General features: G+C 38.9%; 1 protein-coding gene across 1 annotated transcript in view; it reads right to left on the reverse strand.

The window, feature by feature from the left end:
• Positions 1-5,257: 5,257 nt before the first annotated feature.
• The window catches only part of LOC146000086 (uncharacterized), a 44,493-nt gene continuing 29,001 nt past the window's right edge, over positions 5,258-20,749 (reverse strand). Inside the window, exon 4 of the mRNA XM_083137417.1 lies at positions 5,258-5,519. Within this exon, the coding sequence (XP_082993543.1) occupies positions 5,346-5,519 (174 nt within the window). The 3' untranslated portion in view covers positions 5,258-5,345. The remainder of the gene's footprint in view (positions 5,520-20,749) is intronic.

Below are 20,749 nucleotides of genomic sequence, written 5' to 3' on the forward strand. Positions count from 1 at the left end.
TCGACACGTGGAGACAGAAAAAATATACATGGGATTGCTACGACCAAACCCGAAGTATATAAACCCTATTCGCAGGACTAGAGGTGTGGAAGTCGACTGCAAGATCTGATGAGCGGCCGGTCTCCAACCCAAGCTGACTATTCACCCAGCCAAGTTCAGTCTGTCTCCAGACACTTACAAGATGGACAGGCATCAACGCTAACAACTTAATGCCACTAATCGTGTACCCTTATTTTCAAACAGTTCCCTTACCTTAACACTAGGATTGAGACAATTCCCACATATCGACATCTATTCATCTTGCAATAAACCCTGTTATTGTTATATATGTGCTTAATTTTATCTTCTCAGTACAGGTCTCCCCATTTTTACCTTTAAACCGCCAAGAGGGTTTTCAGAAAAAAAAAACCTGATTCGCCGAGGCATTTCAAAGCGATTTTGTTCTTATCGTACTTATCGGAGAAAATAAGTTATAACTCCTAGACTATTTGACGTATCTACTTCGAGGAACTTTTGTTTGGAAGCTAGAACATCAGGGCATGCAACTCATGCCAATTGATAACGCCAAAGTGAAGAAGACGGGGTGCGGGCGGCGCAACACCCAAATTTCCATGCAAAAAATTAAAATCTGGACTTTGCCCCCTCTTTCTCCACTCTTATGGGAAAAGGCCGCCATCTTTAGCGTTATTTTCATAGAATGGACCTTTGGCAACGAGATGAAATTTGTTTCATGTTTCTGGCTATCATATAAAATGAAATATGAGGCAATATGTGAAACTGCTTTTTTACAAAAAATGCTAATTTGCAAAGTGCACAAGACTATTGAATCTATGAGCCTCGGGCAACATTTGGTTCGAAGATATAACATCAGTGCATGCAACCCATGCTAATTCATAACCCCAAGTGAGAAAGACGGGGTTTGAGGGACGCACTTCCAAAATTTCCATTAAAAAAAATCTGGACTTTGCCCCTCTTTCCCCACTCTTATAGGAAAAGGGCGCGAACTTTCGCGTCATTTTCATAGAATTGACCATTGTCAACGAGATGAAACTTGTTTAATGTTCCTGGCTATCATACACGATGAAATATGAGGCAATATGTGGAACTCTGCTTTTTTTACAAAAAAATGGTAATTTGGATAGTGCACAAGAAATTATTAGACTATTCAACCAATGTACCTCGGACAACTTTTGTTTGCTAGCTAAAACATCAGGGCATGGAACCCAAGCTAATTCAGAACGCTCAAGTGAGAAAGACTGGGTGTGAGGGTCGCATCTCCTTTTATTTTCTGTTCCCTTGTGGGGTCTTGCATTTGAGCTTTGTCTATCTTTAGTCTCTCTTCCGGCCTGATGACATTCCGTTGGTCCTAGAAAGCTTCAAACAAAAGCTAACGCTTCCTCTTAGCTCCGACAAAATCAGCAACTAGTCACATTTCACGTCCCGAGCCACGAGAAAAACAAGGCCATAAACTGCGCTTGTGTATCGTTTCCCCCTGCCAAAGCACGCTTTGAAAACGTGACCTTGACGTGTCACAACTCGAAGTTTTCTTTCGCAATACCCTTCTAAACCTTCTCAGCTGTGTTGTCAGTGTTTCCACCCTCACTTAAAAGTTACAAAGAACTAAAAGAACGTTTAAGCTGCGTGTTACATATATGTAACAAATTACGACAACACCCTTATTTTTTTGTTTCATATATACAACATATTTCGAGTAAAGGGCTCTACCTAAATAATCAAGTGTATTCAATTTCAGCTCAAACCCCAGTCATCTGAGCTACGTTTCCTTAACTGAGACCCGTACCGTTACACAATTCACTTTTTAGTAAAGAATGAAAATTCCCATGATAATACCTTTTGTACAACTTTAATTACATTTCATGGGCCTCCAAGATGGCGCAGTGGTAGCAACCTTGTCTTGTAATCAAGTGGTCCCGGGTTCGATACCCGGTGGAGGCACATAGTAGTTCGGATCCATTTTAAACTGTATGGCCAGTTTCAACTAGCTTTACTGTGCATAAAGTGGTATTCATACACCCAATCAATCCAAATACGTTTCATGTTATTCATTCTCGCTAACGCTTATATAGGTTATAATATTTGGAAACCAGACGTTGCTACAGCAACGAAAATCAACAGTTATGAAAGGTAGCAGTGTATGTAACGAAAACTGAACACAGACCTAAGCATGCGTGTTGTGCATGCACAGTGGTCCAATTCATTGAGTCAGACTTCAGTCTGTACAAAACAAAGTACTGCGGATAATAGCAGCAGCAGACAAATACATACCAAATGCAATGATACGAGATGTCCTAGATAAGGAGACTACATCATTTCATGGTGAGGGCAAGGGTGTGGGCCAGCGGCGTATACTCTGGGTCATCTGCGATTACCTAGATGTATTTCTTTCATTTTTTAATATATATATATATACACACACACACATTTCTTCGCAATATTCTTCCAAACCAATTTGGATGCATACATTTCTTTGCTTCCAGCGCGCGAATGCTTCCAACCGTTTGCCGCTGAATGTCCGGGAACCTTTCTCCAGCCGGTGGAATGACTTCACATAATCTCACCCTGACGTCATTCCTCCATCTTCCCTTACAACCCTTCTCGAGGAGGGAGGAAAGAGGGGGAGGAAACACGGCTTCTCAGGCGCAGTGATTCCGTGCCCAGGGTAACTTGTGAGAGTCCACCGGTCGCACTCTCAACCTTCAGAGCATTTTCGTTCCCTCCGCTGAACTAGGGAAAACATACCCGGTAGAGTGCGAAGAACAGGAAAATTGAATAACATGGGCAAACCAATTCTACGCTAATTTTCACTTTACATTTGCTTCTGTCTTGCTGATTTCTGTTACTTGAACATAAATTTATCAAAAGGAAAAGCTTAAATATTCAAGATGAAGCAAACTAAATTAAAATTCAAAGCTTACGCAATTAAAGCACCTATATGCTGACTCCCCCCATCCTTGTATTTACAAATATAGTGATTGTTTCTCCTCTCTAATCTTCAAAAGCAGCGAGAATCCTTCTTTCACGGAACTGAATATTTTTTAAAGAGAATGATATCAAAAATAAATTATATATATATATATATAGTAGTTAATTTAAGTTGCTATATTACGCCTCTTTAGATTAATAGTGATGAAGATGAACAAATTATACATAAAACAAAAAAACACATCAGCCACGTAGCCAGGCTGAAACCTCCCTCCCCGAAATCATACAAATATCTGATTTAAAGTGTATAGTGGTAATTAATTTTATTTCATTAGCAGGATTAAAAACCTTGCATAATACGTTGTAATAATCTGAGATTCATCTTCAGGACTTCTAACCCCACTGTTTAAACTTTATGTGGCTGCTGCTAATAAGGGATGATCCCCATCCCGAAATAAAATTCTGGCTCTGGCCTGCAATGATTCGAACTTTTAAAACCTGTCATTTCGAGCTCGGAAAGGGATTTTTTTTTTATCATTCATAGAAAATTTCATTCTGAGCCAGGAACACATCAACAGAAGTTTGGCGCGTGAAACTGAATGCGTGTAGTCGTTGGCTTCGTGTGGTACTTCGTGTTTATTATTTATTTAGGTGTTAGTATTTGTCGTGATAGTGCTGTGTTAAAGGGTAATGGATGTGATACAAGATTTGCTGGTGAAACCTTTTGGAACAAGATCTTTTCAGGAGAAGTGGTAAATTGTTAATACCGGTAGGCTATTGTCATCGCTTGAACATATTTCTACACACAAAGACAAAAATCGGGAATATGTGAGGCATTTTCGCAAGCAAATTATGACAAAACACCATGGTTGACAGGAAGTATAAGTGTTAATAAGCTTTGCTTTTTTGTTGGTCGTGCTTACTTTTCGGGGCGGAAAAGAATGTATGGACGCGTGGAGGATACTCTAATCTTTGCAACGCTTGTGTCAAACATGAAAAATCCAAAAGTCACATAACTTCCTTTGTTAAGCTGCAATCTTTCGCACAGACACGTATTCACGTGCAACTGGACAAACAGCGTGCATTGGATGTGGCACAGCACAAGTAATCGGGTCCTGGAGTAAGTTGAATTTTACACTTAAATTAATATTGCGGGTTTTTATTTCACTAGTGCACGTCTTTCATTTTATATTTCACAGGTTGTTTTTTTATAGCTTTATAATACTGTCTTGTTTTATTATTTGAAATTCTACATGTATATTAAACTGCAATAACGAGAATTAACTGATTGTGGTCGTAGCAATAAGACAAACATTCCGACACAATATTCCTAAATCCAATATGGATCCTGACATAAATTGCACGGAAACTTTTGGAGTTTGAGGATCAAGGGTCAGAGATTACCCACTCTTTAGAACCAGCATACGCTACTGGTGTAGACAGCACAACGCACCATCCAAACCCAACGATAAACATGGTTATACAAGCCAACCCCAGACGTCATGTATTCAAGCTTCCTCGTTTGTAGGTTTGCCTAGTTGTCGTAGTCGACCTTATTTCGTCACTGTATACTTTTGTAGTAATCATTGCCGCCAACGCTGTCTTTCCTTATGATAGACATTCAGAAAGAAAGAAATGAATCCGCCCGAAAGGAACGAACATTCTAACAATCAAGATATTCAGGATCTTCAAATGTGAAGCCAACGACCCCAGACAAGAATTATAAATAAAATAGTCCATTACTGTGACAGTTGTGGGAAGGACTAAAGATGCGAATAATTTAACCCAACATGCCATGTACAAATAAGAAAAGGACTGACACTCACCAATAGACCAACCCGACATGATAAGACCTTGAGGCCTTCCCGATGGCGTAGATGTAGCGTCGTTATCTTGAGATCAAGGGTTCCGGGTTCAATACCCGGTGAAGGCACATAGTGGTTCGGATCCCACTTTCCCGATTAGTCTTACTGTGCATAAAGTGGACTTGAAACAGAAAATCAATCAATCAATGATAAGACTTTGACTTTGGACTTCACCGGAGTGAACTTAATTTTGCCTCGTTATTTTGCTAATATATAAACCCACATAAGTAATATATTCACCTTAGTGTTATTTATGAAGTAATTCAATTGTGCAAAAATGATTATAAAGTGATCATTGCTATATATATATATATATATATATATATTATGGATGCTTACACCACATGCCGTTCACCAGAAAAATTTCTCGATCCACCTATGAATAAAAATTAACAGAAATCTAAGAATACCAGTAAATTAGAATTAATAGAAATTATAATATAACAGTATTTCTACTATTTAATGCATTTTATATCATTATCATTATGGATGCATTACAATGTCTAGCATAATCCAATAATGGTTATAAACTTTCATTTAATTGAGAGAATATCGGCGTTCGATTTTATAGTGAAAGTTGAAACAAGATATCATCTTTCCAGTTTCATCGAAAAAAATTATGTTAACGCTGTATCTTCCAATGTAATTTTTCAATAGCTTCGCATATTCTGTTATATCAACATCTCTTGGCACTCCAGGATCCAAAATACCCTGAAACGAAAAGTGTGTCATAGAGTAAATTTATATAATATTATTTGTTGAAGACACCTAAGCATTACCTTAATATTATGACGAACATGTGTTTGCAGAATATTAGAGCTTGTCCTAGAAACACATTACTTTGATACTTTGTCTAACTTGTTGATAATCCCTTTATTTGTTCTAAATCAAGCATTATGATTTTGAGAAAACTGTATGAACATACCTTCTTTCAATATTATCAGCAATGCTTGACATTAAACTCTGTTAATTTAAGAATTGCAATTCAATGTTAATAAACCTTCTGGCATGTAACTTTCTTTGTAAGAGCATCATGCAACTTCCTACTGACATTGTGGTGTGACAAAAATGTGCGAAGGCCTTTGGTCATTTGTCCCACTTGTTGCATTGGTTTCAAATTTAGCTTCCTATCGAACATTTTACACTATACTCATGCGCAAAGTCGATTAATTTAAATCAGGGGATTTTTTTTCAAAACTATGTGCATAAGGAATTTGTAGATACCAGAATAACTTTTGGTGAAAGTAGTTCATCACGTAATCATTTAATGGTGTTTATTAGGCTCTAAGAAAGTAATCAAAAGACAAGGGTCGTTCAAGGTTGACCGGGACTTTTATTTCTGCAGAGGAAATAGGTAGCAGAAGAAACACCAAACTATGTCAGTTTTTCAAAGTATTCTCCGTGCGCGCTGAGGCACCGTTGCCATCGTTCTGGCAGCTCCCGAATTCCTTTGGCGTAGAAAGAACTTGGTTGTTGTCGTAGCCACTGAAGGACATCGCTCCGCAGTGCTTCGTCTGTCTTGAATTTCTTCCCGCCCAGATGGTCTTTAAGGGGTGCAAACAAATGATAATCACTGGGGGCTAAATCCGGACTGTAGGGGGGATGGGGCAGAACTTCCCAGCGTATGTCGGCCAGAGTTGTTGTTGTCACATTGGCCGTGTGAGGGTGGGCATTGTCATGGAGAAGAATGACATTTCCAGACAACATCCCAGGTCTTTTCTTGCGAATGGACTTTCGTACAGCACCACTCAACAATGTGGAGTAATACTGGGCATTAATCGTGCTCCCTTTGTCCAGAAAATCCACATGGATAACGCCCTTCATGTCCCAGAAAACACTTGCCATGATCTTTCCAGTGGACGGCTGCGTTTTACTTTTCTTGGGGGGCGGGGAACCTTTATGCTGCCACTCCATGCTGCGACTTTTGGTCTCTGGGGTTGAACTGTGCAACCATGTTTCATCACACGTGATGATGGATTGCAACAATTCATCACCTTCTGCTCGAAACCGATTCAGAAGCTGTTCACAGACAGTCCTGCGTGTCCACTTCTGATCGAATGTCAGCTGGCGGGGAACCCACCTTGCACAGATTTTGCGGAAGCGTAAGTGGTCGTTAATGATTGTCTCAACACTCCCGACACTGATATTCACCTCGGCAGCAATATCCCGCACTGTTACTCGCCGGTTCTCAAGAATAATTTGCTCAACACGTGCGATATTCACCAGTGTGACTGCAGTCGGGCGAATGTGTCCATGCGCTTCATTTGTCACCAGCTCCCGTCCTTCGCGAAACTGCTCACACCATTCGTACACTCTTGTCCGCGACATCGTTTGTTCACCATACTGTGCTTGCAATCGTCTGAAAATCTCAGCTGGTTTCACTTTCTCCTTCACGAGAAAGTAGATTACACACCGCTGCTCCACAGCCACAGACACACTGCTTGCCGCCATGTTCGCTGCAACTGCTGCGCATGAGTGAAATACGTCATGCCGGGCACTAGTTACTCGCGAAGGAATACATTACGGCACCCGCACGTTTCATCATGATCCGGCTATTCATCAATTTTTTACGTACGAAAATCCCGGTCAACCTTAACGACCCTTGTATATGTACTGATGGGGTGAAGCTCATACGAAAGGAAATGTAATATGTAAGCTGTAAACATCCTTTAACTTCTCTTGATTTAAAATTCAATAATTTTTATAGACAAAAATTGCAAACATTTTGTTTAGAATAATATACAAAATACTAAACATGTTAAACAGTAAATAGTGTCATTATTGCCAAACTCAAAATAAATATTGCAGCTGAAATTTTGCAAACTATCATTCAGAAAATACAAAATTCAGCTACAAAGACTATGAAAAATATTTAAAGTTAGAATTATACAGTACATGCAGAATGTTTTATTTCCACTGGAATAAATGTTATTATTAGATTAGAATAAATATAAATAATATCAATTATTATATAATAATAAAAATTATTAGTTTCAATAACACACTAAACAAACATTTCCATAGTAGGTTCATATATACAGTATCAGAAAAAGAACAATGTATATTTACATCTAATTTGTTATTTGTTTTGATCAAATTGTTCAAATATTTTACATGGCCGTTTACCAGAAATAGCTTTTCTATAAAAGAACATGTATATACTTTATATGTATTGTGCCAAAAACCACGGAAGAAACTTTTTGAAAGTACATCTTACACAGAGAAGAACAAGGAGAGGCTCTCTGGAAACCAAAAACACAGAAAATAACATTGGTGTTCCAGCGACAGAAGCAGTACTTTATTTATTTATTGAACACAACAGGCGAATTTCCAATTACCTTGTTCTAATTGCGTTCATGTTTACATTGTTAACATTTATTATTCCATCCCTTGAATAGCTTTTTGAATGTCCCAATAGGCATGTGAAATATATCTAATTTTGGTTCCCTTGTACAGTTCACACATTCTCCTGATAGGTGATTTATTTATGATTTTCGATCTTCTGTTACTACAGTACTCCTTTGGATCGTATATTGGAGATAGGAACACGTATGTGTATTTGTTCTAGTAGATGTTGCACTTCAATATTATTATTCATGATTTTGTATAAGAAACAGAGCAATTGCATCTTCCTTCTTCTGCTGAGAGAAGGCAGTTGTGGTGTTTACAGAGGGAACTGTATGATTCATATGTGGGATATATGCCTGTTTCTTTGTAAGTGGCGTACCTTACTTAGTTAGACTGTAACATTTCCATTTTATGCGTGTACTATTTGTTCTGAGGCGTCCATATTTCTGCTGCATATTCTACTTTGCTTCGGACTAAGGCATTAAATATTATTTTCATTATTTCTATGTTCATATACTCTTTATTCATTCTAATTGCGTACTCTAGGTTTCTGACCCTTTTAATATGTGTTGCAATGATATTTCTGAATCAAATGTAACTCCTAGATTTTTGGTTTTGAGTTGCTGTTGAGTTGCGTCAAGATCGGTGTCAGCATTGTAGCCAATGTCGTGGTCCTTGCATGCTGCGTCCAGTGGGTTCACTCCCTTGTCTCCTCTTTCCAGTCGCTGTTCGAGTTTCGTACCCGGATCACAGTACTGGTAACCTGGCAGGTGCATCTCGAAGGGTAGCTTGTTGATAATATTGTTCACCAAACCTAGACCCTCGGCTACATTCCAGAATTTGGGAGGCAGGGTGTTGATGATTTTGATAAGGTAACCTATACATTTGTTGTCGTTGACAATGAAGTTGGCAAGCTTGGTGCTAATCATGTCCATCTTGCCCCCTTCTCGTTGTGGAAGTTGCGATTGCCTGCATTATCTTATCCTGCGATAACCAGCAATCGATCTACAAGCTTCCTTACGTCGTCTACCCAAACAAACTCCTTCGGCAAGGTGTTGTAGAGTGTGACACCGCTGCCAGTATTGAGCTGGGTCCATATTGGCTTGATGAGGTTCCCGCACTTTTCTCCACTGCTAGATTTCACGCGATTCTGTGTTGCATCGTTATTTTGGTACAGTGCGTCCTTCATGATCAAAATTTCTGTGTAACTTTAGTAATCCTCGTCTGTATAATCTATAGGTTGCTTCTTAGTAATAATTTCCCACAGTCCCACGGTGCCGGGATACCTGGTCCAGCTGTTCTTCTCGCCCAAATTAACTTTTACATCGTCGCCCTCGAACATGACTTTTGACTTTCCAATCTTCAAAACCACACCCTCGTTATGTTCCATGGTAGGGTTCAATCCGAATACCTCGTCTTTTTCGAATTTCCCAGTGCTTAGGTAATCGCTCGCCAACGGACACAGCTCGACTAGCTTGTCCGAAGAGGTACTGCCTAGGGCCTCACGTCTCGAAGCCGGAGCAAGTTTGAACGAAGTAGTGTGAATGCTGGATATCGGTGTAGGTATGGTATAATTTCGAGCAGTAAGTGGCACAAGCTCGTTGATTAACTCTTTGTTTTGCTCGGGGACATCTTTGATTTCTTTACCAAGTCCATCATGGCATCGATGACAGGTTGGTACTGACGCTTTTTCTCTTCGTAAATTCCACGATTCTCGGATTTCCAACCCTTAAACCGTTTTGTCAGGTAGCTACGCAGCGTCAGGTTGTCGTCTGCAAGTTTGCGTTTCATTTTTTTGTATGTAGTTATTTATAATAGGTGAAGACGTTTCTTGTAACGTTGCAACGTTTAGAAAATTATTAATTTTGTTTCTGTATTTTCCGTTATTGGGTTTCCTCGTCATGTCTATTGTGACAAATCCGAAATCAGCTTGGTTCCAGCATGAAGAGCAAAATTTGGAAAACTGATTGTAGTTTATGTCCCCGCCTACATAATCATCGTAAGCATGTTTTAAATTGGTGTAGTCTTGACGAGACAAACAAATGAAATTAGCATTGTCTCGGAGTAGCTGCTTGGGGATTTTGGAAAAAGTCTATGCAAGGTAGAAGCAGTCGATGCCTCTGTGCCGACCCTGAGTAAAAAAAATGCGAATTTTGTTCTGGTTCTCCAGGATCACATCGTCAAAAACCACCACCGAACTTTCGAGACAGCAGTCTAGTGGTATAACTTCAGAAGCAAATTTAGCTATGCCTAGTCCCTAGTACAGTTTCGACAGCTGGCGATACTTCGGTTGCTCCAAACTTTTGGAGAAAACATACAGGTGCCTGTTCTTCCAGTTTAACCAGTTGGGTGCAAGAAGAAAATCATCAATAAGTAACGTTGTTTTTTCACATCCAGAAGGTCCAACAATGAGGCAGCGAATGTTGTCGGGTAGAAGCTTGCCATTTTTCCTAACCTGACGTTCCGATGGAAAATCTGGCAGTCGCCGTACCACATCCCAAGCACCTGTTACACAATCACCTCATTTGCGTCTATCCAACTTTTTTCCTCGAACCCCAGCCATTTCACCAAAAGTTTGTCACCTTTTCTGCGTAATACCTATTCAATAAGATATGTGTCGGGGTATTTTGTTTTAGAAAGTTCCTCTTCGTAAAATCTTCCTTTCAGAATTTCGTCGCGATTATCTTTTATTATATACGTGTGGCGGTTTCCGGGTAAGACCCGAACTACGGTGAAAAGTTCCGTAGTCCAATTTTTGTGAAGAATTTTTCGAACGCACGCTTAACTTTACTGATTCTCACCTGATCTCCAATTTTGTATTTCGGTTTCTTGCTTGTAAATTTGTACTTTGGACAATAAACCGTAGAAATTAAACGCTGCTCGTCAGATTTATTGACGTCAGCTGGTTTCATGTTTATCGTGCGATGCAAACTGTGATTATAGCTGTTAACAAGTTCCGGAAGCATGCCGAGCCACTTGTAATTCCCCTGAAGCGTGAATTGTTTTCACATGCGTGTTTTGAGAGTTCGGTTGAAACGTTCCGACTTTGATGTGACTAAAGGTCGAGTAATGTTGAATATTTTGTTTTGAATATATTGCCGAAAAACAGAGTTGTAGAATTCTTTTCTGTTATCCGTTTGAAGAAATCTAGGTCGCCTGCCACTTTCATTGAAAATAGTTTTGAATGCTTCTACTACACAGATTCCTGTTTTTGCCTTGAGGGGTAAAATGTTGAAAATGTGTCTGTAACGGTGTGAAAATACTTGTATCCCTTGTTGATTTTATGTAAATTGTTTAAGTTGCCACTGCTCATTTCCACAAGGTCAGCTTGCCACAGGTTGTCTATTCTTTTGGTTACTACCGCCAACCGTTTGTAATATCGTCGTGCAGATTTGTGCAGCTCGTTCACAATAGCCTGTCTAGACATTGTGTGAAAATAAGAACATTGATTGGATCGGATTTCTGGCTGCAGACAATGCCGGGTTTTCTATGTACAACTTGTCACCTATTTCTATGTCGATAATTTGAGAGGCATATTCGGCATAGGCTGTCTCGCAAGTTTCGGGGTGGGTGGAATCGACCAACTCCACTCCTCTTATTTTAGGCTCGTCACCAATGTTCGTCACGGTCGTGGTTGGGTAGTGGTTTGCGTGAGGCAAAGACTAGTATGAAACCTTGACGAACTGAAGTGTGCCAGCGATGAAAAACTGGTGATAGGCTTCGGCAGGAGTTAGCGTGTAGAGTTTGGCACCCGGATGGAAGAGCGAGGAAAATTCCCTGTTTGGAATGCTTTACAGTTCGATGACAACAGTGGACTTGAGGTTGTCGATGCTGGCGTTCAGAGTGTTCACGTTGGTTCGAACCTCACTCTCTACGTCCTCCAATCTACCATTCACCGATTCCAGGTGTTCCTCGATAGCATGAACAATAGTGTCATAGTCAGGCTTGATCTTCACATCGACAATTAGTTTCTTGAATTTTTCGTTTAAGTTATGTAGTTGGGTGCTGAAATTGGTTATGGACGATTCCTGACTTGCCTCGATACTACCAATTTGCTCTTTCACATTGGCGATAATCTGCTGTAGATTTTCCACGAGTGTCAACTTGGAGCTCTGTATTGCGAGGTCGTGGACCTGGGTTCTAATTTCCGCAAACAAGCCATGTAGTTCGCTGATGTTCTGCTTGGTGGGTAAGGTTGCAACAGACTCCCGAAGCAATTCAATTTCGGTTTGGATGTTTTTGATGTCGTCGGATTTGAGTATTCGGTTGAGAGCCCTCTTCACGCTTTTCAATTCCTGCGAGGTAGGTAGGCTGGCCACCGTGTTTTGGAGCGACTCCAAAGCTTTTTCATCGCGTCTAACTATGAGGCAGCAGCAGCAGCCTTGTAATTGTGTTATGTTGTCCTGGGTGGGGGTTGATTGTTGCAAAGTTTCCAACTTAGTCTGTATGTCGTCGATCAAGGGATGAAAATGCTACAACTCGGATTCGGTGTTTAGATTTTCCAACTTGGTGATTTGCTGTTGGACGCTGGCCAGAGTATCCCTGATGCCAGGCAGTTTGGATTCCAGTGCTTCGTGTAGGTTTGCAAGATCATTTTTGATGACGGAGAGAGCATCCTCAATGTGCGTTTTGGTGCCATGCAGCTTCTAGAAATCCTCGTAGGTCTGAAGTTGGAGTTTTATGTTGGTAAGACTATGGGTAATGGCGTTCATCTCGCTGGGCGAAGGTAGATTGTCAATAAAATCCTCTAGCGTTTGGAGTTTAGTTTTAACTTCGTTGATGGCTGCATGCAAAGCGTCTGTTTGAAGCTCAGCCTTGATGCTTTCCAACGTAGGAATTTCGAACGATTGAAAGTGTTCGTTCAATTTGGCAATACTTGCATTCACGCGATCGTAGTCATCTTGAGTTTTTATACTCTGGATAATGTTTTGCAGTTCAGTCTGGATGGTGCTAGTTTGGTCCTGCAAGTGTCGCTTCAGCTGTTCCACATCAAAGGTTTGTGTTTGCTGCAGCTTCAAAAATTCGTTCTGCAGCTTGCCTATGCTCAGCGCCAAGTTGTCGAAGTTGTCTATTGACGCGAGGTCGGTGTACTTTTGCAGCAGCGATTTGAGCTCGGCGTCGATCTTGAGTACGGTGTCCAGGCACTGAGCCTGCAGGCTGGCTATCTCTGACTGGAGGCTGGAGTTGAACGTGGACAGCAGGGCCTGCACGTCGCTTCGCAACTTCTTGACCCTGACGTCGAGCATGAGAAGTTCGTCGCCGTGGTCGTCGCGTTTCGTGTGGACAAAAATATCGTTAGGCATTGTTACCACTGTGGTTATTTATTATAGGGTAGGTGATTCGCATCTCCACAAAAAGTTGGATGAGTTTGTCGTAGTCGTCCAAGAGCTCCACGTACAGGCGATCGCCAGCAGACACATCGTACGCAGTAGTACTGTCCATCCTAACATGCTTGATGCGATAGATGTTCTTGCCAGAGGAAACCTTGACCTCCCCTTTGTTCTCAGGGTTCATGTTGAACTGCAGTTTGCCAGAGATGAGGAACCGGTAATAATTCAAGTTGTTGTTGACTACATAGAAAGTTTTGCCCACGTCATCGTCGTACTGGGTCAAGATGCTATTCAAGTGTATAATTAACAGACCGTTAAGTTTAGATAGTAGGGAGGGCAACAGGTCCAAGTTCGGAGGTGATGATGATGGTGCAGTTTGGATGCGTACCTCCATAGCTTGCTTCCTGAAGCCAAACAGGTTCATAGGCATGGTTATTTTATATGCTTGTGTTGATAGAAATATTGCCAGCCATAAGGTTAGTTTTTTTAAGTGCATTGTATGCATTCTTAGTACTATCTAAACGATAGTGCCCCCAAGGCAACGTGTGGATCCCACAAGACAAAATACATCTTTTATCATCATGCGAAACTAATGCTACTTTCCTAACTTTGTTTGTTGTAACCACATGGTCCACACTTTGAATTCTTCTTTCCCTTCCTAGCTGCGGCTTCAATTTCTTCACACAATCAATATAGTCTTGAAACGAAAGTTTGTTTTGTACAGTATTTCTACCAACACCTTTAGCTTTCTTCGTGATGCTGCTCTCAGTTCTAAATGTATACATTTTGGAACGCAAACCGGCGAACTCGAGAATGATGTCACCGTTACACTCGTCTTTTAATTTACCTAGAACTTTTTTGTTACTAGATGGAAATCCAAATCTGTTTGGTTGAGGGTAGGAAGAAGTATCATAATAATCAAGCAAGGACGGATTTTTTACATCTTCATATGGATTGGATGTTTTAATGCTATAAATAAAACTGTCGGTGTCCATGTAAAGTAATGAAATGCTATAGTTGTAGAAAGGTTTCATAACATTGTAGTGAAATTGAAACATGTGAAGTTTCGATAAATCTAAAACTGTTGCTCCCACATAAATTGGTTTTCGGAATTTTATCACTTTCATATCTAGATTGAAAAGTGACAGATTCTCGTTGTAAATTTTTCGTGATTTAAATCTAGAATCAGCCACCCACTTACTGTATTTATTTTCATCTGAAACCAATCTCACATCCACGTGATTTCTGACGTTCTCCATTGTCTTGCCATATACAGCATTGTTCATCAAATTGAAAAAATCTTTGTCTAAATCGGAAGTGGCAACTGTTATATGTTGTGCGTTTGTTTCAATGTATGGTTTGAGCCACTCGGAATGTATAAACCTGAGGACTCTTCTATTATCCAATACCTTAACACCTATCGCAATCAAAAACTGTAGACTTTTGTAATAGAGAACTTATCTTTCTTTTTTCTCCAAAGTTAATAAAAGCTTGCGTTGATTAGAATTAGATGGATATTTAAGTTCGGGTGCCGGTGGTAAATCGCAAAAAAAATATCATGCAAATTGTCTGGAAATTCAATATCCACTTCTGCAAAAAAAAAACCAAATTCACAATCGTCAAAATCAATAATATTTATGGAAGTTGGTTTTATCCATTCGAAACCTCCATAAGGAAGTTTCTGTACCATAGCATATCCATAGAGATTATTAACGTCGATGTAAAAAATGTAATTCGATGGTTTATTCGCATCATATTTTTCTTCCATGTGCATGTTGTTAGATTCTGCATGTCTCTGTGCACATTGTACCATCCCACCCCGAATCCCTCTCTCGATGAAAAGTAACATGTCTACATCTGTTAATAATTCTAACTTAATTTTTGTTTGCAACAACATTGCAGACCACGCTAATCCCGGAAGCCTGAAGAAATGCGCAGGGTCCAACTTGTAAATAGACATTGACGTTTTCCTGAATGCTTGAAAAACATCCGCAAGTAATGTTACGTCTAATTTCAAGTATGCGTTGTGATAATCTCCGAATGTTTTACATTCTAGTTTATGCCACATCAGTTGTGCATGTTCGTGTTCTTTGTCCGTAATTCCTGCTTTTCTCAGTTCACTGAATAATTCTTTTTGAGGAGGGAGAGTGTCGTCATTAAATTTAGATTCATTGTTTACGTATTCATACGGATAAATCCCTTTACTTCTAATCAGTTTTATATCTATGTTGGGAAAACTAGCTTTCGTAATTTTGAATTGTTCGTCACAAAGTTTACTTGCTAGAGCGTCCAAACTTGCAGAGAGAAATCTGAACGAGTCAAGAAACCGCATCTCTATGGTTTTATTTGTCCCCGAAATCTTAACTTTCTTACTTATAGAAATGTATCGTTCTTCATTTTGAGCAAGAATATCTTTTTTGTGTGTGTCATATCCAAGTTTCCGAATTAAGAAATGAAAATCGTAATTCGATCCATTATGAAAAAATATGGGGACAAATTTGGGCTTTTGAATTTTGAGGTTTCAAGCATTACAGATTCCGCTGATGAAACGACCGTCTGTGTGCGAATGGTGAAATATTTTACGATTCTCGTTTGTGAAGTATTGATTGCACACTGGACACTCGACAGTTTCATCAAATATTTCTTGTTCCTCTGCTGTCAACAAATTCATCGGTTTGGTTATTTGCAAGAAGCTGCCAATTTTCTCAACCTCCTCTTCCATCTTTTCAAAAAAGTGTTCGATAACATTCGGTCCACGGTATACATATGGTTTATTTATTTCATCATGTCGTATGACAATGTAACCAAAACTATTTGGTTCATGAAGCTGGTATGGCGTTGTGGAGGAAATTTTTGGATTTGGTTTGCAGGTGGACAGTGGCTTCAGAAATGATTCAAAATCTGCGACGATAAAAGCTGGATGAGCAAACAAAGCCTTGTTTTTTTTTAATTCTTCGACTTCGTTCTTTTTGGGCATCAACATTCGAGCTGGTTTGTTGTCACCGCAATATATTTCATGTTCGACACGTTTTTCAATAGCAATTTGCCTGCGGTATATATTTGGTGATTGAATTCTCTTCGATCATTAAACATGGTCAAACACCTTGGACAAACCTCGATGTGATTTGCATACTTCGTTGCTTGACTTCTGATTAGTCGTGATAGTGAACGAATAAGGCAGTATTGGTAAATATTGTTGTTTGAAATTAAAAGAAGATTAATTATATGAGCATTATTATCGTTGATATTATTTATCCTGATGGGATGCACAAGATGTTTTTCTGACGAATAAGAATATACATTAATAGCAATGCGTTTTCCATCAGAATCTCGTGCGCGCGACTCGAACTTTGATATGTCTGACAATGCCACGGGGTATTCAATGCTAGACATTACATTTTCAAACTCTGTCTCGTACTGCCTGTAATGATAAACTTGCTCTGGATGATTTTTCCAATGAACAAGATACAGAGCTGCCAAGATGCACCAAAGAAAGCATTTTGAGTCATTATGTTGAATATTTAACACTGCTTTCTTGCTTTGAATGTTCGGTGGTAGAGGGACGTAACTCTATGCAGAAAAAGGCATGAATTTGTTCACGTAAACGGTTAATGTATGAGGACTACCACATAAAGACCATCCCGACCCCTTAGCCTCGAAAGTATCATGATTCATAATCAACTCCATTTGACAGATTAGAGTAAAACTCGTCCAAATTTTCAACATTTGCCAAATAAAGAACCTGGTTTTTGGTACGATGATAAAAAACTTTTGTTGTACCATCGACTTTCTCATATTCGGAACATAAATCAACGTATACTTTTATGGAATTAATTTCAAGATTACTTTTCAAAGTATTCAGTACAAAAGTTTTCGTTTCACGCAAGAAACTAGGAATGTCACGGGCTGCTTCCAACGTAAATGATAAATCCTGAAGTCGACCATTAAATGTAGACCTAACTGGTTTATATTTATTATTTAATTTAATTTGTTTTGGAGCAGAAACTTTAGCTTCAGAATAATCATTTTTTCTTTTCAATGTTCCTTCTCCGGTCGATGGTTTGCAAATTTTCAAATGTCTACTTAGATTTCGAATGCTAATTTCTTTTCCACATTGAGCACAGGATTAAGAAGGTAACAAACGATTTGCTCCGTTACACATTGTCTTATGTATCGATAAATTATTTTTTGAAATTAGTTTCCCACAAGTGACACATTCGATCTTATCATTCTTACGACTAAAACAGGTAGGTGATTCCATTTTTTAAAATATGAGCAAACAAACGATAGAAATTTCAGATATGTCATTTATATAAAATTTAATGGGATAACACCAACTTAAAATACAACCTCATAATACTATTCTCTATGAAAACTCTATGACCTTAATTGGGTTTTTCCGCCAAATTATATGCTTCTAGTCTCCTATACTTTGGTGGAGCCCGTTCTGTTCTATCCCCCGCGATGTGTGTTCCTCTGCAGATCCAGCAAAGGTGAGAAATCAGCACTGTGCTCTGACTTATATAGATTTATGGAGCCAATAGAAATCTTGCTTACTTAAACCAATCAGAAAACACCACGTATAAATTATTAGCCAATCAAAATCTCTGTTTTTTTAGCTATCATATAAAAAAAATTCAAAATATCCCAGTTTCAATTCGATCCATCTGTCTGAATCGAAGAAACCGACAATTCGTATATTCTCATATCACTGTATGCTTGCCCCCTATTAGCACCTCTTTTGCTTAATTAATTTTCACTAATTGGCAATTTTCTTGAAGAGGTATAATAGAACAAGATACGGCGGTATGAGAAATATGCAAATTTAAAGATATTTTAGCGAATTACGCCGGCATAAACTAAGTTCGTATTGCTAGAAGGCCTTCGTCGTTGCAAGTCACACGTCACCCATTCACTGGCAAAAAGAGTTAAAAAATGTTGACGTACTGAAAAAAATGACTTGTCCCCCTCAAGCATTCATCGAGTTCAGGCATTTGCACGTAGATGGCTCTGTTGTTGTCGCTTATCAAATATATATATATATATATATATATATATATATATATATATATATTGGAATATCTCTAAAACGGAGAGAAACAGGCAAATTCTGTTTGCAGATTTCTAATGCACACTCGAAGATAAGTAAAAATGTGAATACAACCTATGCTCGGAAATCCAAAATGGCGACCGGAAGTAGGTTTATCTCTTAAACCGTACGAGTTAGCCAAAATCTGTTTGCAGATTTGTAATGTACACTCGAAGATAATTAAAAGTGTGAATACAACCTATGCTCGGAAATCCAAAATGGCGACCGGAAGTTGTTTTATCTCTTAAACTGTACGAGTTAGCCAAAATCTGTTTGCGAATTTGTAATGTACACTCGAAGATAAGTGAAAGTGTGAATACAACCTATGACCGGAATTTCAAAATGGCGACCGGAAGTAGGTTTATCTCTTAAACGGTACGAGTTAGCCAAAATCTCTTTGCGAATTTGTAATGTACACTCGAAGATAAGTAAAAGTGTAAATACAACCTATGGTCGGAAATCCAAACTGGCAACCGGAAGTAGGTTTTTCTCGAAAACTGTTGGACATAGCCAAAATCTGGTTGCAGATTTGTGATATACACTCGAAGATAAGTAAAAATATGAATACAACCTATGATCGGAAATCTACAAACAGAGTTCGTAGGCATTGTTATTTTAGATTAAAATTTCGAGATGTAATTTCTAAGATGTTTTGTAATTCATAAACTATTAGCTGTAGGAAAACGATTCTTGTTTTATCTGCTATTGCTCGACGAGTTCTATAACTGCGAGCCCCTCCCACTGTGGCCCCCTTCAAAAGTAGTGGGGGGAGGCATTGAACCAATTCCACGACATACATCGTCAAAGGGGGGCTCACATATCATAAAAAAATACATCGTAGCCGTTTACGCTGACGCCCCCCCCCCCCACCTACAAAAAAATAAGGCCCCCAAATACATCGTAGGCGTTTACATTGAGGGCCCCACCTACAAAAATAAGATCCCAAAATAAGATTGAGCAAAAAAATAGGAGCTAGAACATCGTCAAAGGCTATAAAATCCATAAAGAAATCGTAAAAATCATCAAAATATGTCACAACTGAGGCTATATACTAGGTCAACCTACAAGGGTTGCGTAGAATCAACCATTTTACACTTTGTATGTTATTTTAACCTGTAAAAGGCTGTAAAAAGTGAATAGGTTAAGTTATATCAAGTAAGATCATGACATACCTACAAAGAAGAAGCTCCAAAAATGAGATTGAGCAAAAAATAGGGCTAGAACATCGTCGAACGCAATAAAATCCATAAAAAAAATCATCAAAATCATCAAAATATGTCACAACTGAGGTTAAATACTAGGCATACCTACAAGGAGTGTGTAGAACCAATAGGTTTACACTACTTCAAGCGATATTTTAAATAGATGGAACAATTGCTTTAATGAATTTTTAAATGTTCATGTAGGAGATAAATTAGAAATAAATGAAGTACGCACAGCAGAACCTATAGTTCCAGAAACTAACTTGATTCAAGTTAAAGAAGCTATGAAGTAGGCAAAGCAGCTACAGTATTCTGAAGTGTGGTAAGAGTTAATTTTATAGCATTGAGTTCTGTTGCATCAGCTGTATTTTTTAAAATTTCTTGCAGTTGCGTTATGTCATCTTGCGTAGGTGTAGACTGTTGCAGTGTCTCTAATTTACTCTGAATGTCCTCAATAAGATGATGGAAATGCGATAATTCTGATTCATAATTCAAGATTTCAAGTTTAGTAACTTGCTGTTGAACTATAGATATAATATCAGTAATGCCAGGCAGTCTCGATTCCAGAGTTTCCTGTACACTTGTTAGCTCATTTCTCATAGTTGTCATAGTATCTTCTATGTGAGGTATGGTACCTTGTATCTTCCCAAAATCTTCATAAGTTTCCAACTGTAATTTGATGCCGGCAAAGCTCCGAGCAATAGCATTTAATTCAAAAGATGAAGATAAATTATTGTTAAAATTTACCAATGTCTGTAGTTTCGATTGAACTTCTGTTATAGCTGTATGAAGTTCATCTGTCTGTAATTCAGATTTGATACTTTACAATGTTGGAACTTCGAAAGATTGAAACTGTTCTTGCAATTTAGCAATACTAGCATTTACCTGCTCATATTCTTCTTGAGGTTTGATATTCTGGATGATGGTTTACAGTTCGGTACGAATACTATTTGTCTGGTCATTTAATTGCTG

This window comes from Lepisma saccharinum, chromosome 16 (assembly GCF_977018435.1).
Source record: "Lepisma saccharinum chromosome 16, izLepSacc3.1, whole genome shotgun sequence".
NCBI classification, from domain to species: Eukaryota; Metazoa; Arthropoda; class Insecta; order Zygentoma; family Lepismatidae; genus Lepisma; species Lepisma saccharinum.